Source organism: Hyla sarda, chromosome 10, assembly GCF_029499605.1.
Source record: "Hyla sarda isolate aHylSar1 chromosome 10, aHylSar1.hap1, whole genome shotgun sequence".
Lineage (NCBI taxonomy): Eukaryota > Metazoa > Chordata > Amphibia > Anura > Hylidae > Hyla > Hyla sarda.
This window is the reverse complement of record NC_079198.1, coordinates 68,645,183-68,663,711: the sequence shown is the minus strand read 5'-3', so window position 1 is coordinate 68,663,711 and position 18,529 is coordinate 68,645,183. Positions and strand designations below refer to the sequence as shown.

Below are 18,529 nucleotides of genomic sequence, written 5' to 3'. Positions count from 1 at the left end.
GTTACTTCACACCCTTAATTCCCCAGTCCTTGAGATCTGATCCACTACTATCACTACTTTTTCTCTCAATTTCAAGGTGGTCTGAGGATACCACCAGGATAGAGATCTCGGACAATACATACCAAGCAGACTGAGTACCTCCAGCTCAGCTTTTCATTCCTAAAAATATATAGGTTCATGACATATACTATTCCTATTACTGTGCCGCAAATGCACATAAAAACTTGTATGGGTGACAAATCATTAGAAAGTTTAATTGTAATTATCTAACTTTTCATACATGTAAAGTCATAAAGTCAAGGAAAACTGTGTGAAATATTATAATTTTGCAGGAAATGCATGTATCTCAAAGTCAGATAAACAGCAGTTTAGGGCTTCTTACCGGATTTCTGTCTGGTTTTCATTAGAGTTCTTATCTAAAGTGTCATTTGTTAATTCCAAGCTCTGTTTAGACTCTGCAATGCTATCCATCTTTGAGGTAGATGGGGCTCTATCTTCCACCCTACATTACAATAAGAAGAAGAACACATGATGAGTAAACAAGTTGGGATTACCCAGGGTCTTCTGAAAATTGTCTAGCAATATTAAAAATGTATAATATGAAGGCCACTTTTTGGCACAAATAGTCAGAAATCGGTAAAATATTGCTTGGTAAATCTCCCAATATGGTTTGAAAATAGTCTAGAAAATTGACGAGACAAAGACTCCAAATGTGCCATAATAAAGGGTTTGTCCAGCTAAAGCAACAACCTGTGTAAGGTGTCAAAAAGTATAATACAGCAACTTACTACTATAATGTAATAAGCCATAGTGCAAAGATCTCTCCATATCAGCTCAGCTTGCTCCCTTGTAGCTGTGATATCAGACAGAGCTCCCATCCCTGCCCTCCATTCCCCTGCTGTCTATTTAGGAAGATATTTATGTGAAGAGGGGGAGCTCATATTACTGCTCATTAGATTTTATGGCGGCAGGAAGCCTCTTTCAATCACAGTTACTTCAATCAGAACAGGCTCACTGCTGTTTTATCTGAGAAAGTTTTCCTAATTTCTTTAAATCTAATGAGCAGTAATATGAGCTCCCTTGTTCACGTTAATGGTCTTATCCTCAGCAGACAGTAGTCATCTAGAGAAAACCTAACAGAATATCCTTTACACGCTCCTACCTAGCTCTCTAGGGAGGTTATTTTTTGGAACATGCACCTATTTTCAGAGAAAGGAAAAGTATGCCTGCCTCCCAAATCCTGCGAACGTCATGAATGTCGAAAATGGGAATACCCTTTTCAAACATATTCTCTACACTAACTCCCTCACATTTTCTTCTACACCGAGTACACCTGAAATACAATTTTTCGCACAAAGGTTTAATTTTGGTTCCTTTGTACTTTGTCATTACTACAGCATCATGGTACATGTACACATCTACATATAAGTTTGTTGGCCGGGGTCCTCTTCACTTAATATAGCAGAAACAAAAAAATAAATAAAAAAAGGAAATTGGGGAGGTTTATGAAAAATTGTGCAGGGGCACAAGTTTTGCTAAATTTCCCCAATTGTGTTATATTAAAAAACTAACTGTACCTGTTAGTATCTTCTGTCACAGTTTCATCTTGCGTTACAGGCTCAGCAGTTTCACCATTTAAAGTCAAACTGCACGTGGATTCATTCTCAGATTCACTGGAAGATGGTGCAGTTGTACCCGTTTCTGCAGCAGAACACTGTGGGGTTTCTATACTCTCCTGGGAGTTACCCAGTGTGGCTGAGGTTTGCATGGTTTCTAGATTAGCGGATTGAAAGGGGGCGGAGAGAGAGATTTAAGATAGGCACAATGACAAACAAAAAAAATAGCAATTCGTAACAAAATGTGAAAGGAGAGAATAAATGCAGATTAAGTGCAGATGTGAAGTTCTCAAGATCTAATTAAAAACACTGATATTTATAACCCCAATTTCTCTATACATCAAATGCTAGTGAGTCTTCTAAAAGCTTTCTTAAAAAAATCAATTCTGACCTACCGTATATACTCGAGTATAAGCAGAGTTTTTCAACACAATTTTTCAGGTAGAAAATGCCCCCCTCGGCTTATACTAGAGAGTGAAAAAAAAAATGATATACCGTTGGGGGTAGGGGGGTTGGTTGGCTGAGTCGTCCATCTTTGCTGCAGGGACCATCCGACTAGTGACACTGGATCGACGCCGCCTCACAGGGAAGTCCGCGCGCAGCAGACGTACCGTGACGTCAGGGGTGTCCTTGCGCACCGTCCCAGCGCGGCAATGCAGCGTCACTAGTCTAGGTCCGGCCCCAAGCGGAGAAGAAGGCCTCCCGGTGAAGATGGAAGGCCTAGACTGGCTCACCCTCCCCACTGGAATGTGGACGGTCCCTGCAGCTACCAAGCAACAGGACCGAGAGAACTGGGGAGGTAAGTAGACAACAAGGGGGACCTATATGATGACGGAGGGGTCGGTCCGGATGATGACAGGGGGGATATAGACGGGGTGATGATGACGGGGGGGATCTGGATTATGACTGGGGGGGGATGATGTATTTTCCCCCCTAGGATTATACTAGAGTCAATAAGTTTCCCCAGGTTTTGGCGGTGAAAGTCGGGGCCTCTGCTTATATTTGGGTCCGCTAATACTAGAGTATATACGGTAAATCAAAAACATGCATTGTTCATTAACATACCATGCTGTACCGTTTGTACACCAAGTCTTATTACACTCAATTAACAAAAGATGTTTTACCGGTTGTGGATCACAAGCCCTCATATAATGTATCATAGTAATAGAAACGCACCTTTTACAGACGTTTCAGATGCTTCACCATTATTTACTTCCTGAGCTGAACAATTTTCTGCTTTTATAGGTGCTTCTGCGGGGGTTGTTGACTGAAAACTTTACAAAAACAAGAGATTATATAGGTTTTCAAAATCCACAATTATGATTCTTTTAGTTTCAATAAAGGCAAAATGTGGCATCTAAATGCTTTTCTACAAAACTAGTAAGAAAATTATCTTTCTGAGTTCTGTATATTTAAAGGGGTATTCAAGGCAAAACCTTTTTTTATATATATCAACTGGCTCCGGAAAGTTAAAACAGATTTGTAAATTACTTCTATTATAAAATCTTAGTCCTTCCAATAGTTATTAGCTTCTGAAGTTTTCTGTCTAACTGCTCAATGATGATGTCACGTCTCGGTAGCTGTGCATGATGGGAGAATATCCCCATAGGAACTGCACAGCTCCCGGGACGTGAGTCATCAGAGAGCAGTTAGACAGAAAACAACTCAACTTCAGAAGCTAATAATTATTGGAAGGATTAAGATTTTTTAATAGAAGTAATTTCCGAAGTAATTAACTTTCCGGAGCCAGTTGATATATATAAAAAAAAGTTTTAGCCTGGCATACCCCTTTAATAGCAAAAAGAAACAACTGTTCTTTAGTCTAAAATACTAGGATACCAGTACAGTGTCTGTACTGTGGATAAGATTCCTGATGGCAGGGGTCCTGCCGCTGGGGACTCCCACAACCTCCCTGCTGCACCCACTTAGCGTCACAGAGCTAACATCGCTCAGTGTCTGATGACTCCCTATACAGGGGCCAGGGTATCGTGATGTCACGGCTCCGGACCCTCGTTATGTCATGCCCACCCCCTCGTGACGTCACGCCCCCTCAATGCAAGCCTATGGGAGAGGGTGTGACGGCCACCATGGCCCCTCCCATAGACTTGCATTTAGGGGGCGGGCAGTGATGTCACGATACTCCGGCCCCTGTATCGTAAGTTAGACACAGAGCGATCTTCGCTCCGTGAGGCTGACAAGTGGGTGCAGCAGGGAGATCGCGGGGGTCCCAAGCGGCAGGACCCCCACCATCAGACATCTTATCCCCTATCCTTTGGATAGGGGATAAGATGTGTAGGGTCAGAGTACCCCTTTAAGGACACAGGCAATTTCATTTTTGCATTTTTGTTTTTCCTTCTCGACTTTTAAGAGCCATAACTTATTTTTCCATCCACTGACCCATGAGGGCCTTTTTTTTTCTTTTTCCCCAGGACCACTTGTGGACACACACTACCATAAAATGTACAGCACAACTACAAAAAAAAAATATTTATTTGTGTGGGGAAATTGAAAAGAAAATCACAATTTAGCAAATTTTGGAGTTTTGTTTTTTCGTTGTACACTTTATGGCAAAAGATTTTAAATGTTTTCTTTATTCTGCGGGTCAATACGAATCAAATGATACCCATGTTTACACGCTTTTCTATGATTGTACTGCTTTAAAACAAATAAAAACCTTTAACAAACTTGGTATGTTTAAAATTTTGCAATTCTGAACCCTATAACTTTCAAATTTTACCATATATGTGGCTATATGCGCTCTGATTGGGAGAGAGGCTTATTCACTTTGAAACATTTTTCCTTAAACTTTTTTAATCCCTACAAGGGACTATTTATTGCCGACGAGTGTTTTGATTTGTGTCTCCACACACCAGCAATACTGCCGCAACACAGAATCTGACAGGTTGAAGGCAGACGACAGCGGACCCATTATTCACAAGGTCCTGGCTGCTGTTAGCAGCAGCCGTCCGGTTTCGATCACTGTGTCAGGCACTGCGGTGATCACGGAATCACGCAATGTAAATGTCCTCTAGGCGTTAAAGAAACGCTAAAAAGGGCTAGGTAAACAGTACTTCAGAAGTTAAAGTAATACCCAAAGTATGGTAACCAGGTCTCGCTTACTGATTTGGTTGAGTGCGCTTCACTAGAAAAAAGTAGATTTTTATGCTTACTGTAAAATCTCATCCTCGGAAGATCCATTGGGGACACAGAGACAGTGGGTATATCTTGCTGCCACTAGGAGGCTGACGCTAGGGAATACAAAAAGAAAGTCTGCCCCTCCTGGCAGAATATACCCTGCCCATTGACTGAGCTAATCAGTTTAGTCCCAAAGCAGTAGGAGAGGACCGACAGAGAAAGAAAACAGCAACTGTCCGAGGGAAACCACAGACCAAATAACCGAACCAACCCCCGGACAGACAACCGAACCAAAGACACCAGAACAAAAGGGTGGGTGCTGTGTCCCCCAAGGGATCCTCAGAGAAATATTTTACGGTAAGCATAAAAAAAATTATCTACTTTTCTCGGTCGGCTCCATTGGGGGACACAGAGACTGTGGGAGGTACCAAAGTGGGAGAGAACCCAAGCAATTCAGGCAGAAGGCTGGGCCACAACTGCCTGCAACACCTTGCGACCCAAGCGACCCGAGTCAGCAGAAAAAGTGTGCACCTGGTAAAATTTGGTAAAAGTTTGCAAGGATGACCATGGTCACTAAATATGCGTAGTATGTTTTTAAGCCGCTACCCTAACAACGGACGCCAATGACAAGCACTTGCCTGCGTATATCAGAGGCGACGCCGCCACGTCACGGCATAAAGCCAGAAGAAGCCGCCGGCGAAACCCTGTGTCGCTCTATTTGTGGATTGCTCCAGCTCTGTTTGCTTGTGATTCTCCATTAAAGATACCCTGTAAAGCACAGTGAGTTGCCACTACTATTTCTTCACATTCTTATGCCAGTTGCTTTTCTAGTGAGCACCACTGAATGGGACTATTAGAGGTCACTCCTGCAGTGCTAACTGTCCAGCAGTGTGGTTTTCCAGGAGGATTGATTGGACTGTGAGTGGTGCTCATCTTTTTCTACTCCACTTCTATTGTTGCATATTGGAAAAAAAAAAAGAAAAAAAAAATCACACTGACAGCAAGGTGAAGTGACTGAAAAGTAGATCCAAACAGGCTGAACCCCGTCAAGACAATGAAGCAAGCATTCCCTGGGATGGGATGGAGTTAGGCAAAAAGGATGGGAGGATGATATCCTCATTCAGGTGAAAGGAGACCACCTTTGGTAAAAAGGTGGGGATCGGCCGGAAAACTACTTTGTCTTGGAGCAGGACCAGATTCGGGGAACGGCAGGAGAGAGTTGCCAACTCAGAAACCCTCCGGATGGAAGTGACTGCAATGAGGAAGGCCATCTTCCAGGAAAGGACGCGAAGAGGAACGGCCCGGAGAGGTTTAAAGGGAGCACCTTGTACCAGATTCAGATCCCACTGAGGAGTGTGGGATCAGTATGGCGGAGCTGCATGAGCTATGCCCTGCAGAAAAGTGCAGATGTGAAGATCGGATGCCAGGGGGCGCTGAAAGAGAATAGAGAGCCGACACCTGACCTTTAAAAGAGCTGAGGGCCAAGCAATGCTCCAGACTCTAAAAAAAGAAAGAAGGCGCGGAAAGGAGAAAACAACTGGCGAGAAAGATTGATACACCATTGCAAATAAAACCGGCAAGTACAGTGATAAATCTTCGCAGGGGAAGGCTTACAAGCCCTGATGACTTTGCGGATCACCTAGGGGAGAGAACCCCCTGGCCCTTACAATCACGGTTTCAACTGCCACACCATCAAATGCAGCGACAATAAATTGGGGTGGCAAAGGGGACCCTGAGAGCAGGTCGGGACCAACTTGGAGACGCAGTGGTACATCGGCTATGAGGCGAACTAAGTCGGCGTACCACGCTCGTCTGCGCCAGTCCGGAGCACGAGAATGGCGGAGGCTCCCTCCGCTTTGAGTTTCCTCATGACCCTGGGAAGGAGAGGAAGAGGAGGGAAGAGATAGGGGAGGACAAAGTGCAACCAGGGGATCACTAGGGCATCCACGGTCAGAGCATAGCGGGACACTGCGACGAAGCGAGGAACTTTCTGGTTGTGGCGTGACTCGAAGAGGTCCACGTCCGGAGTCCCCCAGTTGTTGCAGATTTCCGCAAACACCTCCGGATGAAGAGATCACTCACCAGGGTCAGCAGAGGAGCGGCTGAGGAAGTCTGCCTCCCAATTGTCCACCCCCTGTACGTGGATCGCCAAGATGGAGGGAACTCTGAGTTCTGCCCAGAGCAGAATCCTGGAGACCTCAGCCACCGAGTGCCGCCCTGGCGATTGACCTACACCACAGTAGTGGCGTTGTCCGACTGGACACCAACAGGACAGTCCTGGAGAAGACGCTCCCAATGGAGGAGGCAAAAGGTAAAATTGCCTGGAGTTTCAGAATGTTAATGGGGAGAGGAGAGATTCCTGAGAGGACCAACAGGCCTGGACCGTCCAATCCCAGAGACTAGCATCCGTGATGACCTGCCAATGAAGAAGCAGGAAGGACCATCCCCGCCGAAGGGGAGACTGGAGCCACCACAGGAGAGTCTGGTGAGTCCTGGAGGGGGGTTTGGGGGGGGTGGAACTGTTTCCATGGCCGCCACCATCTGACCCAGGACTTCCATGCAGAAGCGGATGGAAACTGGTACAGGATGACGGAGAAGACAGACGCCTGCTGACAGAGCGATGCTTGTCCAGCGGGAGCCGAACCCGGGCGGCCGCCGTGTCGAATTGGAGTCCCCAGGAGGCCGTCCAGGTAAGGTATCACGGACACACCCCCTGGCTCAAAGAATGGCAATCACCACCGCCAGGACCTTGGTTAAGACACTTGGTGCCTTGACCAGGCCGAAGGGAAGGGCCACAAAGGGGAAAATGTCCCTCAGAGATGGCGAAGCGGAGATACCGCTGATGAGCCGTAAAAAAATCAGGATGTGAAGATAAGCATCCCAGATATCCACGGAGGAAAGAAACTCTCCTTGATCCATGGACGCCACCACAGAACGGAGGGATTCCATGCGGAAATGTCACAGGAGTAAGTGGCAGTTGAGAAGCTTCAGATCCAGGATAGGGCGGACGGAGCTCCCCTTCTTGGGGACAACGAAAAGATTTGAGTAGAACCCAGAAAAATGCTCCTCAGGAGGAACTAGGACGACCACTCCCTGAGCGAGAAGGGTCTGCAGTGCAACCCGAAAGGCCGCCTCCAAGGAAGGAGAACGAGGAGGGCGGGATCGAAAGCAAACTTGATCCAAGATAACCAAATGTCTCGGTACAGGGACAAACAACCTTCCACACAAAAAGATTTCCTGTGTGGGGTGCGGCGTCCCTTCAGGCGGAGGGAGGCTTACGGGTGCCTGACTTGGCTGCAAAGCGTCCGGAACGGTTTTTCGACTACCAGGAAGGACACGCCTTGAAAGAAGGAGCCTTTCGATCGTGTCAGGCGACGGCCTGACTGAACAACCCAAGGCAAAGGACCGAAAGGAAGTTTACTTCCGGCGGGAATCTGTATGGCGGGACCTGTCCTGCGGGAAAAGGGAGCTCTTACCCCCAGTAGCCTCTGAGATAATTTCATCCAGGCGTTTTCCGAAGAGCCAGGTCCCGGAGAAAGGAAGTTCCGTGAGAGATTACTTGGAAGCGGCATCCCTGTCCCAAGCCTTCAGCCATATGGAGCGACGAATCGCCACCAGGTTACCTGTAGCAAAAGCTGTACAGCGGGCGAACTCCAATGCTGGAGACTACCTGTCCTCTGCTTCCTTGGAGAGTTGTAGTGCAAGATCCGCCAAATCTTCCGAAGGGGCACCAGACAAAATGCCCTGGCGGAGCTGGGAAGCCTAAGCAGATAAGGAACACCCAAGCAGAAGCAAAGGTGGGAAGCAAGGATGAACCTGCCGCTTCAAAGACTATCTTGGCCAGATTATCAATTCTCTTATCCTCCAGATCCTTAAAAGGAGGCTGCATCCGCCAATGGTAGAGTAGTCGATTTCGACAGACTGGAAACCGGTGGATCCACAGGAGGTGGCCCTGTCCATTTCGCAATCGAGTCGTGGGAAAACGGAAACTGTGCCCGAATCTTCTTAGTCCCTTGGAAGAGTGTGTCGGGATGCTGCCATGTCGCTTCCAGCAATGTGTCAAATTCAGCATGAAAACTGAATACCTTAGGAGAGTGACGGAAGGAAACTTCTGGAGCTCGGTCCGAAGTTCTGGGGTCCTCTAGGTGAAAGGTGTCATTGATGGCTGACACCAAGCTGTCCGCCATGTCGGACATACTGGTTCAGTCCTCTGGAACAGAGGCAGAACCCGACGCCTCATCCTCCAGCTCCCAGGAAAACCGGGCGGGTGAAAGCAACCTTAGATGAAGGAAAACGGAGACAAGAGGAAAACGGAGACAAGAGGAAAACGTAGACAAAAGGAAAACAGATCGGGAGACTCGCACCAGGTCGGAAATAGACTGAGAAAGGGAGGAGACCCATGAGAGAGGGAGGGAAAAAAGACAGACCGAGAAAAAGAGAGATTTAAAAAAGGGAGAAAATCTACATACACGTCCCTGAATCATAAATAAATAAAAAAGTAAAAGACCAGGTCTGGAGAACTGGGTATATTCTGCCAGGAGGGTCCAACTTTCTTTTTGTATTGCCTAGGGTCTCTGACCTAGATATCATTTTTAGACAATGCTCCACAGGAAAACAAGCATGAAAATTTGTTCTCCTACAGAAGGAAGGGGCAAAAGAGAATATATAACAACCTTGTCTGTTTACTGAGATCTGTAAAGACAGCCCAGCCCTCTTCACTACTGTTATTCGGTACATTCTTTTCCCACTCAGATGAACCAGTAACTTCTGAAGCAATTGATGGAGAGACCAAGGCATCTGTAGATGTTGAATCAAATGATGCTGTCCAGCTAGGATCTAAAGAGGGAGAAAAAGTATTATCTTCCTAAGATAACTTCTTACATAATAAATATGCTTGTATAAAATTGTGTCTACTAATAACAGAGCTTCTGTACCTCGTGATGTTTCTGGTGCTGGCTCTGTTGTTGAAGGATTAGTATTACTTGCACCACCACCAGAATCTTCCTCTTCTTCATCAGAATCTCTACTATCTTCACTATCTGTGCTTCCACAGCTCCTAAAACAAAAGTGGTTATAAAAGTTACATGCCATACTAAAAGAAAAGTATAAAAATTCAGCAAAAGTTGGACAAGTGCAATAATTTGGCACTTCCCTTCTGTTTCAGACCAGTAAATGAGACTAGAGCTTGTCTGGACCGGCCAGAATACTTTGCCAACAAGAGACCCTGTTACAGCTATACAACCTTGTGCTAATACCCTACATCAGCCCTTATTCTGGGGCACAATCTGCAAAGAAAATGCTGGCCTAAGGGTTAAATAAATAAGTCACTAACCTTTAAAATTTAGGAGTCAAATTAAATTGTTTTGGTCACCATAGGGAGCCCCTTTATAGAGATAAGGCAAGATGATTTTGTGACAACCAAACCCAACAGACATGGCATCATTTAAATAAATAAAAATTTTAATAAATAAATGTCTACTAATAGTGCTGGTTAATACAGTCATGGTCAACATTAGTGGTACAGTTGTCAAAATAAATGTAAATGCACCAACTTAACATTTTAATAGAATGTCCAAATGCATTCAACAAATATGTTGACCTATTAACATACATGCAGTCAATATAAAAAAAACAAAAAAAAAACACCTGCATAAAAAAAATGCATAGTAACGTATATACTCGAGTATAAGCCGAGTTTTTCAGCACGATTTTTCGTGCTGAAAACACCCCCCTCGGCTTATACTCGAGTGAACTCCCCCACCCGCAGTGGTCTTTAACCTGCGGACTTCCAGAGGTTTCAAAACTACAACTCCCAGCAAGCCAGGGCAGCCATCGGCTGTCCGGGCTTGCTGGGAATTGTAGTTTTGAAACCTCCGGAGGTCCGCAGGTTGAAGACCACTGCGGCCTTCAACATCATCCAGCCCCCTCTCACCCCCTTTAGTTCTGAGTACTCACCTCCGCTCGGTGCTGGTCCGGTCCTGCAGGGCTGTCCGGTGAGGAGGTGGTCCGGTGGGATAGTGGTTCCGGGCTGCTATCTTCACCGGGGAGGCCTCTTCTAAGCGCTTCGGGCCCGGCCTCAGAATAGTCACGTTGCCTTGACAACGACGCAGAGGTGTGTTCATTGCCAACGTACTTCTGCGTCGTTGTCAAGGCAACGGCTCTATTCCGGGCCGGAAGCGCGGAGAAGAGGCGCCCCCGGTGAAGATAGCAGCCCGGAACCACTATCCCACCGGACCGCCCTGCAGGACCGGACCAGCGCCGAGCGGAGGTGAGTACTCAGAACTAAAGGGGGTGAGAGGGGGCTGGATGATGTTGAAGGCCGCAGTGGTCTTCAACCTGCGGACCTCCGGAGGTTTCAAAACTACAACTCCCAGCAAGTCCGGACAGCCGATGGCTGCCCGGGCTTGCTGGGAGTTGTAGTTTTGAAACCTCTGGAGGTCCGCAGGTTGAAGACCACTGAGGGCGAATGATGAGAAGAGGATGATGAAGGGGGGGTGTGGGGATGATGAAGGGGGGTGGGGATGATGACAAGGGGATGATGAAGGGGGGGTGTGGGATGATTACAAGGGGATGATGAAGGGGGGATGTGTGGGATGATAAGGGGATGATGAAGGGGGGATGTGCGGGATGATAAGGGGATGATGAAGGGGGGATGTGTGGGATGATGAAGGGGGGATGTGTGGGATGATGACAAGGGGATGATGATGAGGATGTTAATGACGGGTCTGGATGATGACAGGGGGGGATGAGGTATTTCCCACCCTAGGCTTATACTCGAGTCAATAACTTTTCCTGGGATTGTGGGTTGAAATTAGGGGTCTCGGCTTATACTCGGGTCGGCTTATACGGTATATAAATATGGGCTGGATAAAAAGGTACCCTTCCCCAATACTTGGCTGCACAACCTTTTCCAACAGTCTCCATTGTTTTGTAGCCATGTATGAGTTTGGGTAGGTGGAGATTAATAATGTTAACAACTGTAAATAAGGTAATGTTATGAAACAAAAAAAAAAAAAATAATTCTGCACCCCAAAAGAACAAAATAATGAGATAAGCGAAGTTACAGCGATTCGATAAGAACTTCACTGCTCAGCGTTTGCCGACTTTAGCCTGCATAAATTAGTTCAGCTTTCAGGTGCTCTGTTGGGCTGGAAAAGGTGGATACAGTCCTAGGAGACTCTCTCCTAGGACTGTATGCACCTTTTCCAGCCCAACAGAGCACGTAAAAGTCAGCAACTGCCGAGCCGAGAACTTCGCTCATCTCTAAAAATAATTATTTCCTCACTAAAACAGCCCCTTTTAGATAGGTCTTATTTGACATCATGGTGGAGAGTCTTCTGAAAAGGAATCCCCTCTATGACCGCTCTATGTAAAGTGTCAAGCTCTAAAGGATGTGAACAGTCCATGTATTACAAGTATGGCGATTCAAAGTGAACATTTTGCTGGACACACTGATGAACTTTCACTACCTTGTGCCAGCACTCTGCACTGTCCCTGAAGAAAAACGGATCTCCTTCTCTTGCCAGATATCCTCCCCATCTGAGCCATCATCTTCATCATCATCAAATTGCTGAATGCGTTCTTTGTAGCAAATCTCAAACAGATTGGAATTCGGCTGCAATTTATGAATATATATAAAAAAAATAAAAAAGTTACATTTTTTTTGTAACATTTTTTTTAAGTTAAAACTAGGGACAAAAAAATAAAATAAAATAACTTACGCTTTCTTCGTCAGCATTCAGGGAAAAAGTGATATTGGCTGTTTTATCAAAGGGAGCACTGAAAGCAATAACAATACATTGGAAAATTAATAAAAATTCTCACTTTTTTTCTCGTTTACCAGTACAGAATTTTCCCATAATGCATTTTGAAGAAAATATTTGTTAAGGGGGAAAAAACAAAAAACCCAGACAGAACTTTGTTATTCTCCCATGCAGTGTAACTGATACCACCACCTCTGTTAAATAGCCTCGTAAGTGTGAACCGCACGCCATGCAAAAACATTCATATCATGCAAATGTGATGCCTAATACCTCTCTGCAGCTGTTTTGGACTTCCAACAACAAAAGTAAAGAGACAAAAGGTTAGCACCATAGACAGTGCACATGTTAAAGGAGACAGTTGCCTCCAAATCCCTCTGCCCATCAAACCTAAGTCATCAGTAAATAGATTAAAAGTCACAGATTAATATTTTTATCTTTCTATTCACTTTCATTCCCCCACTGTAAGTTTGCAAATATAGGAGACTAAGCAGACCTTTCTATTATATTTCAAGCTAAGTAGTCATCTCTATGCATCAGCATGCTCAGTTTGCAGGCATATAGAGGAGGAATGCAACTGAGTAGAAAGACAAAAATTTGAGATATGGAATCGGTTTCCTAATCCATTTAAAGATTACTTTAGTTTAGAGGGAGTTTTGGGGGTGACCAAGTCACTTTAAATTTCAAAACAAACCTGAAACCCAGGTTTAGTAGTAACAAACACACTTTGGAAAACTAAACTATCTACAATTACTATCAACAGGATTGCTTCTCCTTGCATACTGAGTAGGAAATGTTGTTGGAAGGTCCATGAACACTTTTATAGTTACAAAACAACATACAATATGGTGAGGAGGATGAAATGTGCCATCTGAAGCCAAACTTCAAGCAATAAATGAATGCTTGACATAAAAAAAAATTGCAATAAAAATCAAAATATATCAGAATCCTTAAGTTGAAGCCTGAAGGGTACGTGTCATTGTGTAAAGCCCTACCATAACTGTGTAAGCATGTTTTACCTCTTCAGCTGTCGAAAGTGAGCACTGCAGGTTAGAGAAAGAGAAAGAAATAGCAAACAAAATCAAACTAAGGTGGAAGGAAAAAAAAAAGGCAGCAAAGCAAATTATAGAAGCAACAGGTAAATGACAAAAATCTGGGACCAAAAGTGAGAGTGCAGTGGTAAGACATTCATTGTGCAAGGCAAGTCAGTTATAGGTAATAAAAGGACAAATACACAGTGATTTTAGATATTGACTACATATTGCTACATACGTTGGTTATTGATTAACTTGGCGGCCTTAGATGACCTGATACTTGCAGTGAAGAGCACTGATCTTGTAGAGTCTATAACAAGGCTTCACCATCGTGCAGCCCTTTGCTGCCATCACTCATCGGCCACACATACACTTTTAGCCCATGTTCAGACAGCAGAATGTCCGTGTGGAATTCCGCCAGAATATTCAGCTGCAGCAGAGTCCCATTGATTTCAATGGGATTCTGCAGCACTGTTCACACGGTGGAGTTTCTGCAGCGGAAATCCTGATTCCGGCATAAGCCAATAAGAAAAGACTTGTCTTTTTTTGTGGATTTCGCTCGGAAATGCATTGCTGTCTATAAGTCTTAGGGCCCACTGGATTATTCAAATGTGAGAAATGTCCGCAAATGTTTTCCGTGTGGACCTTCCACACATTCTACATGGCCTTATAGAGGGAAATTGTGGATAATTTTTTTGACTGGTAAACATGACCTGATCATTAAAGGGGTACTCCGCCAGATCGCCGGGGTACTCAGTCAGATAGCCGGGGTCCCGCTGCTGGGGACCCCGGGGATCGCTGATGCAGCACCCCGCTATCATTACTGTGCAGAGCGAGATCGCTCTGCACGTAATGACGGGCAATACAGGGGCCGGAGCATCGTTACATCACGTCACGGCCCGCCTCCGTCAATACAAGTCAATACGCCACGCCCCCTGCCATAGACTTGCATTAAGGGGACGGGCCGTGATGTCATGAGGGGCGGAGCCATGACATCACGCTGCTCTGGCCCCTGTATCGCCCGTCATTACGCACAGAGCGAACTCGCTCTGTGCAGTAATGATGGCGGGGTTCCACAGCGGCGATCCCCGGGGTCCCCAGCAGCGGGACTGCGGCGATCTAACATCTTATCCCCTATCCTTTTATAGGGGATAAGATGCCAGGGGCGGAGTACCCCTTTAAGCATTTGCTTGTTCATCAGTAGATTGCTGATCCTATTACACAGGGCAATGTCTGTATGGCTGATAATCTTCCAGTGTAAGGGTGCATGCACACCACGTTTTTGCTATAAAGTTCCCGTATACGGTTTCAAGTTAAAAACCGTACAGAACCGTATGCATTGACTTAACATTGTAAACCGTATGTCAAAAGCATCATCCAGTTTAGTCTGTTTTGCGTCTTACACGGTTTTGTTCGTTGTTTTTTTTTTTACCTGTACCCAAAACCATAGTCTACCACGTTTTTTGGTCCGGGTGAAAAACTGTATTAAACCGTACAAGTTTTATTTATTTATTTATTTTTAACATGGGAGTCAATGGGAACCGTACAGAAATATAGGTGCGTACGGTTCCATCTGGTTTTCACCATATGTTTTTTGACTTTACACAGGTTTTTTTTCGTGGAATTTCAATCAAACAAGTGAAACTTATCAAAATGGAGTGAAAAGTTAAAAACTTATATTTTTTTCTTTAAAAAAAAAAACGGATGCAACCGGACATCATTTTTCAAACCGTAAACTATTTTCACCCGTATATGGGTTAGAATTTGTACACAAATTTTGATACAGTTTAGTCAGGTTTTGAGGAATCCGTTTTTCATCAAAAACCTGATACGGGAACTGTATTGCAAAAACGTGGTGTGCATGCACCCTAAGAGGGCCTTTACACAGTTTGATAATTATGGTAGGATTCTTTACGTAAAATTAGAAGCTGTATGGCACAGTTAATTAAGTACTTCTTGCACAGCTTGTCCAGTTTTCATATTACTACCTTATCTAATTTTTACACAACTAAATTAAAAAATTTAATTTGTCCAAAAAGGAGATTTCTTTGTACTCACCGTAAAATCTCTCTCGTAGACTTCATTGGGGAACACCATACTGATGGGTATATGCTCTTGCCACTAGTAGGCGCTGACACTAGGAAAAAAAAGTCTGCTCCTCCCTGGCAGGATATACCCGCCCACCTGCAGGGAGGTAATCAGTTTTGTCACAAAGCAGTAGGAGAAGCCAACAAAGAAATACGTCCAAAGGACCCTAGAAAGAATCCCGGAGAATAACCCAAGAACCGGAAAAAAAAAAAATAGTCCGGAAAAAAAGACGAAGAAATGGGTGGGTGCGGTGTCCCCCAATTACGTCTACGAGAAAGATTTTACGGCGAGTACAAAAAAAAAATCTCCTTTTCTCGATCGCTCTTCATTGGGGGGACACCGTACTGATGGGACGTACCAAATCAGTCCCCTAGGGTGGGAAAAACAACCACCAGAGAAAAGGAATCAGTCCTGAGACTGAACTCACGTGTCCACAAGGCCTGTGGACGAGCCCCCCAGGCGGAGACACACTAGGCCCAGAAATTGATCTTCTGGAAGATCCCAGTCCATGGAGATGGACTAGGACATCAAAAGGAATAGGCCATCCTCTGTAGAGACTGCCGCCCCCCCCCCCCCCCGAGTCATATAGAGAGACAAGAAAAGGAAGCCAGATGGGCCAAAATCATCCCGTAAGCAGAGAGGAAACAACTCCTAGGAACCCGGCAGGGAGATGAAGTGTACACCTGAGCAGAAGACGAGCACAGAAGGTGGAGACCAAAAACCACAGGAAAAAAAAAAAAAGAAAGAAAGATTGAATTCTGCTCCAAAGAGGTCTGATGCAAGAGAACTAAGACCTGAACAGCTGCAGACCCAGGGGGCCTGCCGTGAGCACCCAGAAGGCGACAATAGCTGTACCGGAGTAAGGCGGATGACCTGAACGCCCTCCAACTCGGGAGGACATGGACCCCAAAAGGAAGAAGGAGCGGAGCACCCTGAAAGGGGGGGGCATCCAAGATACCGGAGACACCAACAAGTAAACTGGAGATGTCAGAAGCACTTGGAAGATGAACCCATGAAGAACAAGGAAAACAGACGTCCATAAAAACTCTGATGACAAACTTCCATGTAAAAACAGGAAGTGAAGGCGTGCAGTACAGAAAGACCACCCCCATCTAATGGGATCACGGAGGAGTCTGGGCCGGATCACTACACATGCCCAAAACCCAAAGAACCGGAAGAGCCGCCTGAAAAGAAGGCACGCCACAGCATCCAAGCCAAGGAGACCAACTAGTCGTTGACCCCAGTGGACCAGAGCACTCTGAAGAAACAAATGAGAACCCAGCTGGGACTCCCAGGGACTGGGAACAGGAAGGATTACTCCAGAAGACTTTGGTGTCAGTGCAGTACAACTTGCACAGACAAAAAGGAAAGGAAGAACACATCCTACCAAGGAAATTGCACAAACTCCTCCAACAGAGCAGAGAATCAAGGCTGCGTGAGCAGCAGTAGATAAACAAAAAATCAGAAAGAGAGCCAGGCTGCGATGGTGGACAGTAAACACACAAGCCTAGACAGGAAAAGGTTCTGTTGAATGCTCTTCAGCAAAAAACAAGGGCCCTGCCAGATACTCCACCTATATAGCAGGAACAGAGAGATGGCATCCTCCTGGCAGCAGAAAAAAAACGCAACAAGAAAGTCCCTCTAGAGGAGGGAAAACAATGGTGGTCGAGAAGAGAAAACTCTAGTACAGACCCATGCCAAGCACCCCGATTCCCGTACCCCCTGTGGAAGAAGGATTGGTAAAGAGCGCCAGGCACAGTAGGAGCAGGGAAATGCTGTCCCCCAGCCACGGACAAGTAGTGGGTGGACGGAGCCCCCAGGCCCCAGCGGCAGCCCACCGCTGTCTGGAGGAGCCATCTGTCTGGAGGAGCCACACTGGAGCTGGGCAAAAAAGACAAGACGTGTTGAGAGTCATTCCAGACGGTGAGGAAGGCAACCGAGTCACCCAGGACAGAAAACCCTGGAAAAACACCTGGAGGCATAAGGAGGGGCTGAACTGACCGTCACTCCAGCAGGCCCCATGCCAGAATAGAAGAGCTCAACCGCCGCAGAACTGCAGAAACAAAATCACAGGAAGCCCCAAGGCTCACTCCACCAAACAGAAGGAAAGGTGGGCTCCACACCTACAGAGCGGTCTTAGCATATGTAGGGACACAGACATGGGGACCTCACAAGTAGTGGGGTTACCCAGAGATGTCTTCAGCCAGCTTTTTAGTCACCTGCATCACGTCAGGCTGAGACAGCGGGACGAGCAGGGAAAAAAGGGGGACCTGGACCCAAGGTGCAACCCCAGGCTCTGGCCATTGGCGGGAAGGTGTTAACGGTGCATTCATGAATGTCCCGTGCCCCTTCGCCGCATATGATTACCTCACTGCAGGTGGGCGGTTATATCCTGCCAGGGAGGAGACTACTTTTTTTTCTAGTGTCAGCGCCTTCTAGTGGCAAGAGCATATACCCATCAGTAAGGTGTCCCCCAATGAAGAGTGACCGAGTAAATGATTTCAGGGAAGATTTCTCAAAAAAAAAAAAAAAGATTGTTTTTTTTTCCAGAAGCCTTTTTAAAATTATAAAAAGCAAACATAATTTAACCCCTTAAAGGAGTGGTGATTCAGTGGTTTACAACTTATCCCCTATCTTAAGGATAGGGGATAAGTTGCAGATCGCGGGGGGTCCGACCCCTGGGGCCCCCCGCGATCTCCTGTACGGAGCTCCGACAGCCCGCGGGAAGGGGGCGTGTCGACCTCCGCACGAAGCGGCGGCCGACATGCCCCCTCAATACAACTCTATGGCAGAGCCGAAGCGCTGCCTTCGGCAATCTCCGGCTCTGCCATTGAGATGTATTGAGGGGGCGTGTCGGCCGCCGCCTCGTGCGGGGGTCGACACCCGCTATCTCGGC

The 18,529-nt window shown here is 45.9% G+C and overlaps 1 protein-coding gene across 3 annotated transcripts in view; it reads right to left on the bottom strand.

The window, feature by feature from the left end:
• The window catches only part of PPP6R1 (protein phosphatase 6 regulatory subunit 1), a 119,451-nt gene that overhangs the window by 7,231 nt on the left and 93,691 nt on the right, over positions 1-18,529 (bottom strand). The window contains exons 16-23 of one of the 3 annotated variants that reach the window (XM_056543901.1): positions 13,531-13,554; positions 12,473-12,530; positions 12,221-12,366; positions 9,686-9,807; positions 9,425-9,587; positions 2,793-2,890; positions 1,578-1,773; positions 383-502 (exon numbers count right to left, since the gene is read on the bottom strand). In XM_056543901.1, the coding sequence (XP_056399876.1) occupies positions 383-502; positions 1,578-1,773; positions 2,793-2,890; positions 9,425-9,587; positions 9,686-9,807; positions 12,221-12,366; positions 12,473-12,530; positions 13,531-13,554 (927 nt within the window). Of the gene's footprint in view, positions 1-378; positions 503-1,577; positions 1,774-2,792; positions 2,891-9,424; positions 9,588-9,685; positions 9,808-12,220; positions 12,367-12,472; positions 12,531-13,530; positions 13,555-18,529 lie in introns of those variants that run through there. The other 2 variants (XM_056543902.1, XM_056543903.1) reach the window with 2 other exon arrangements.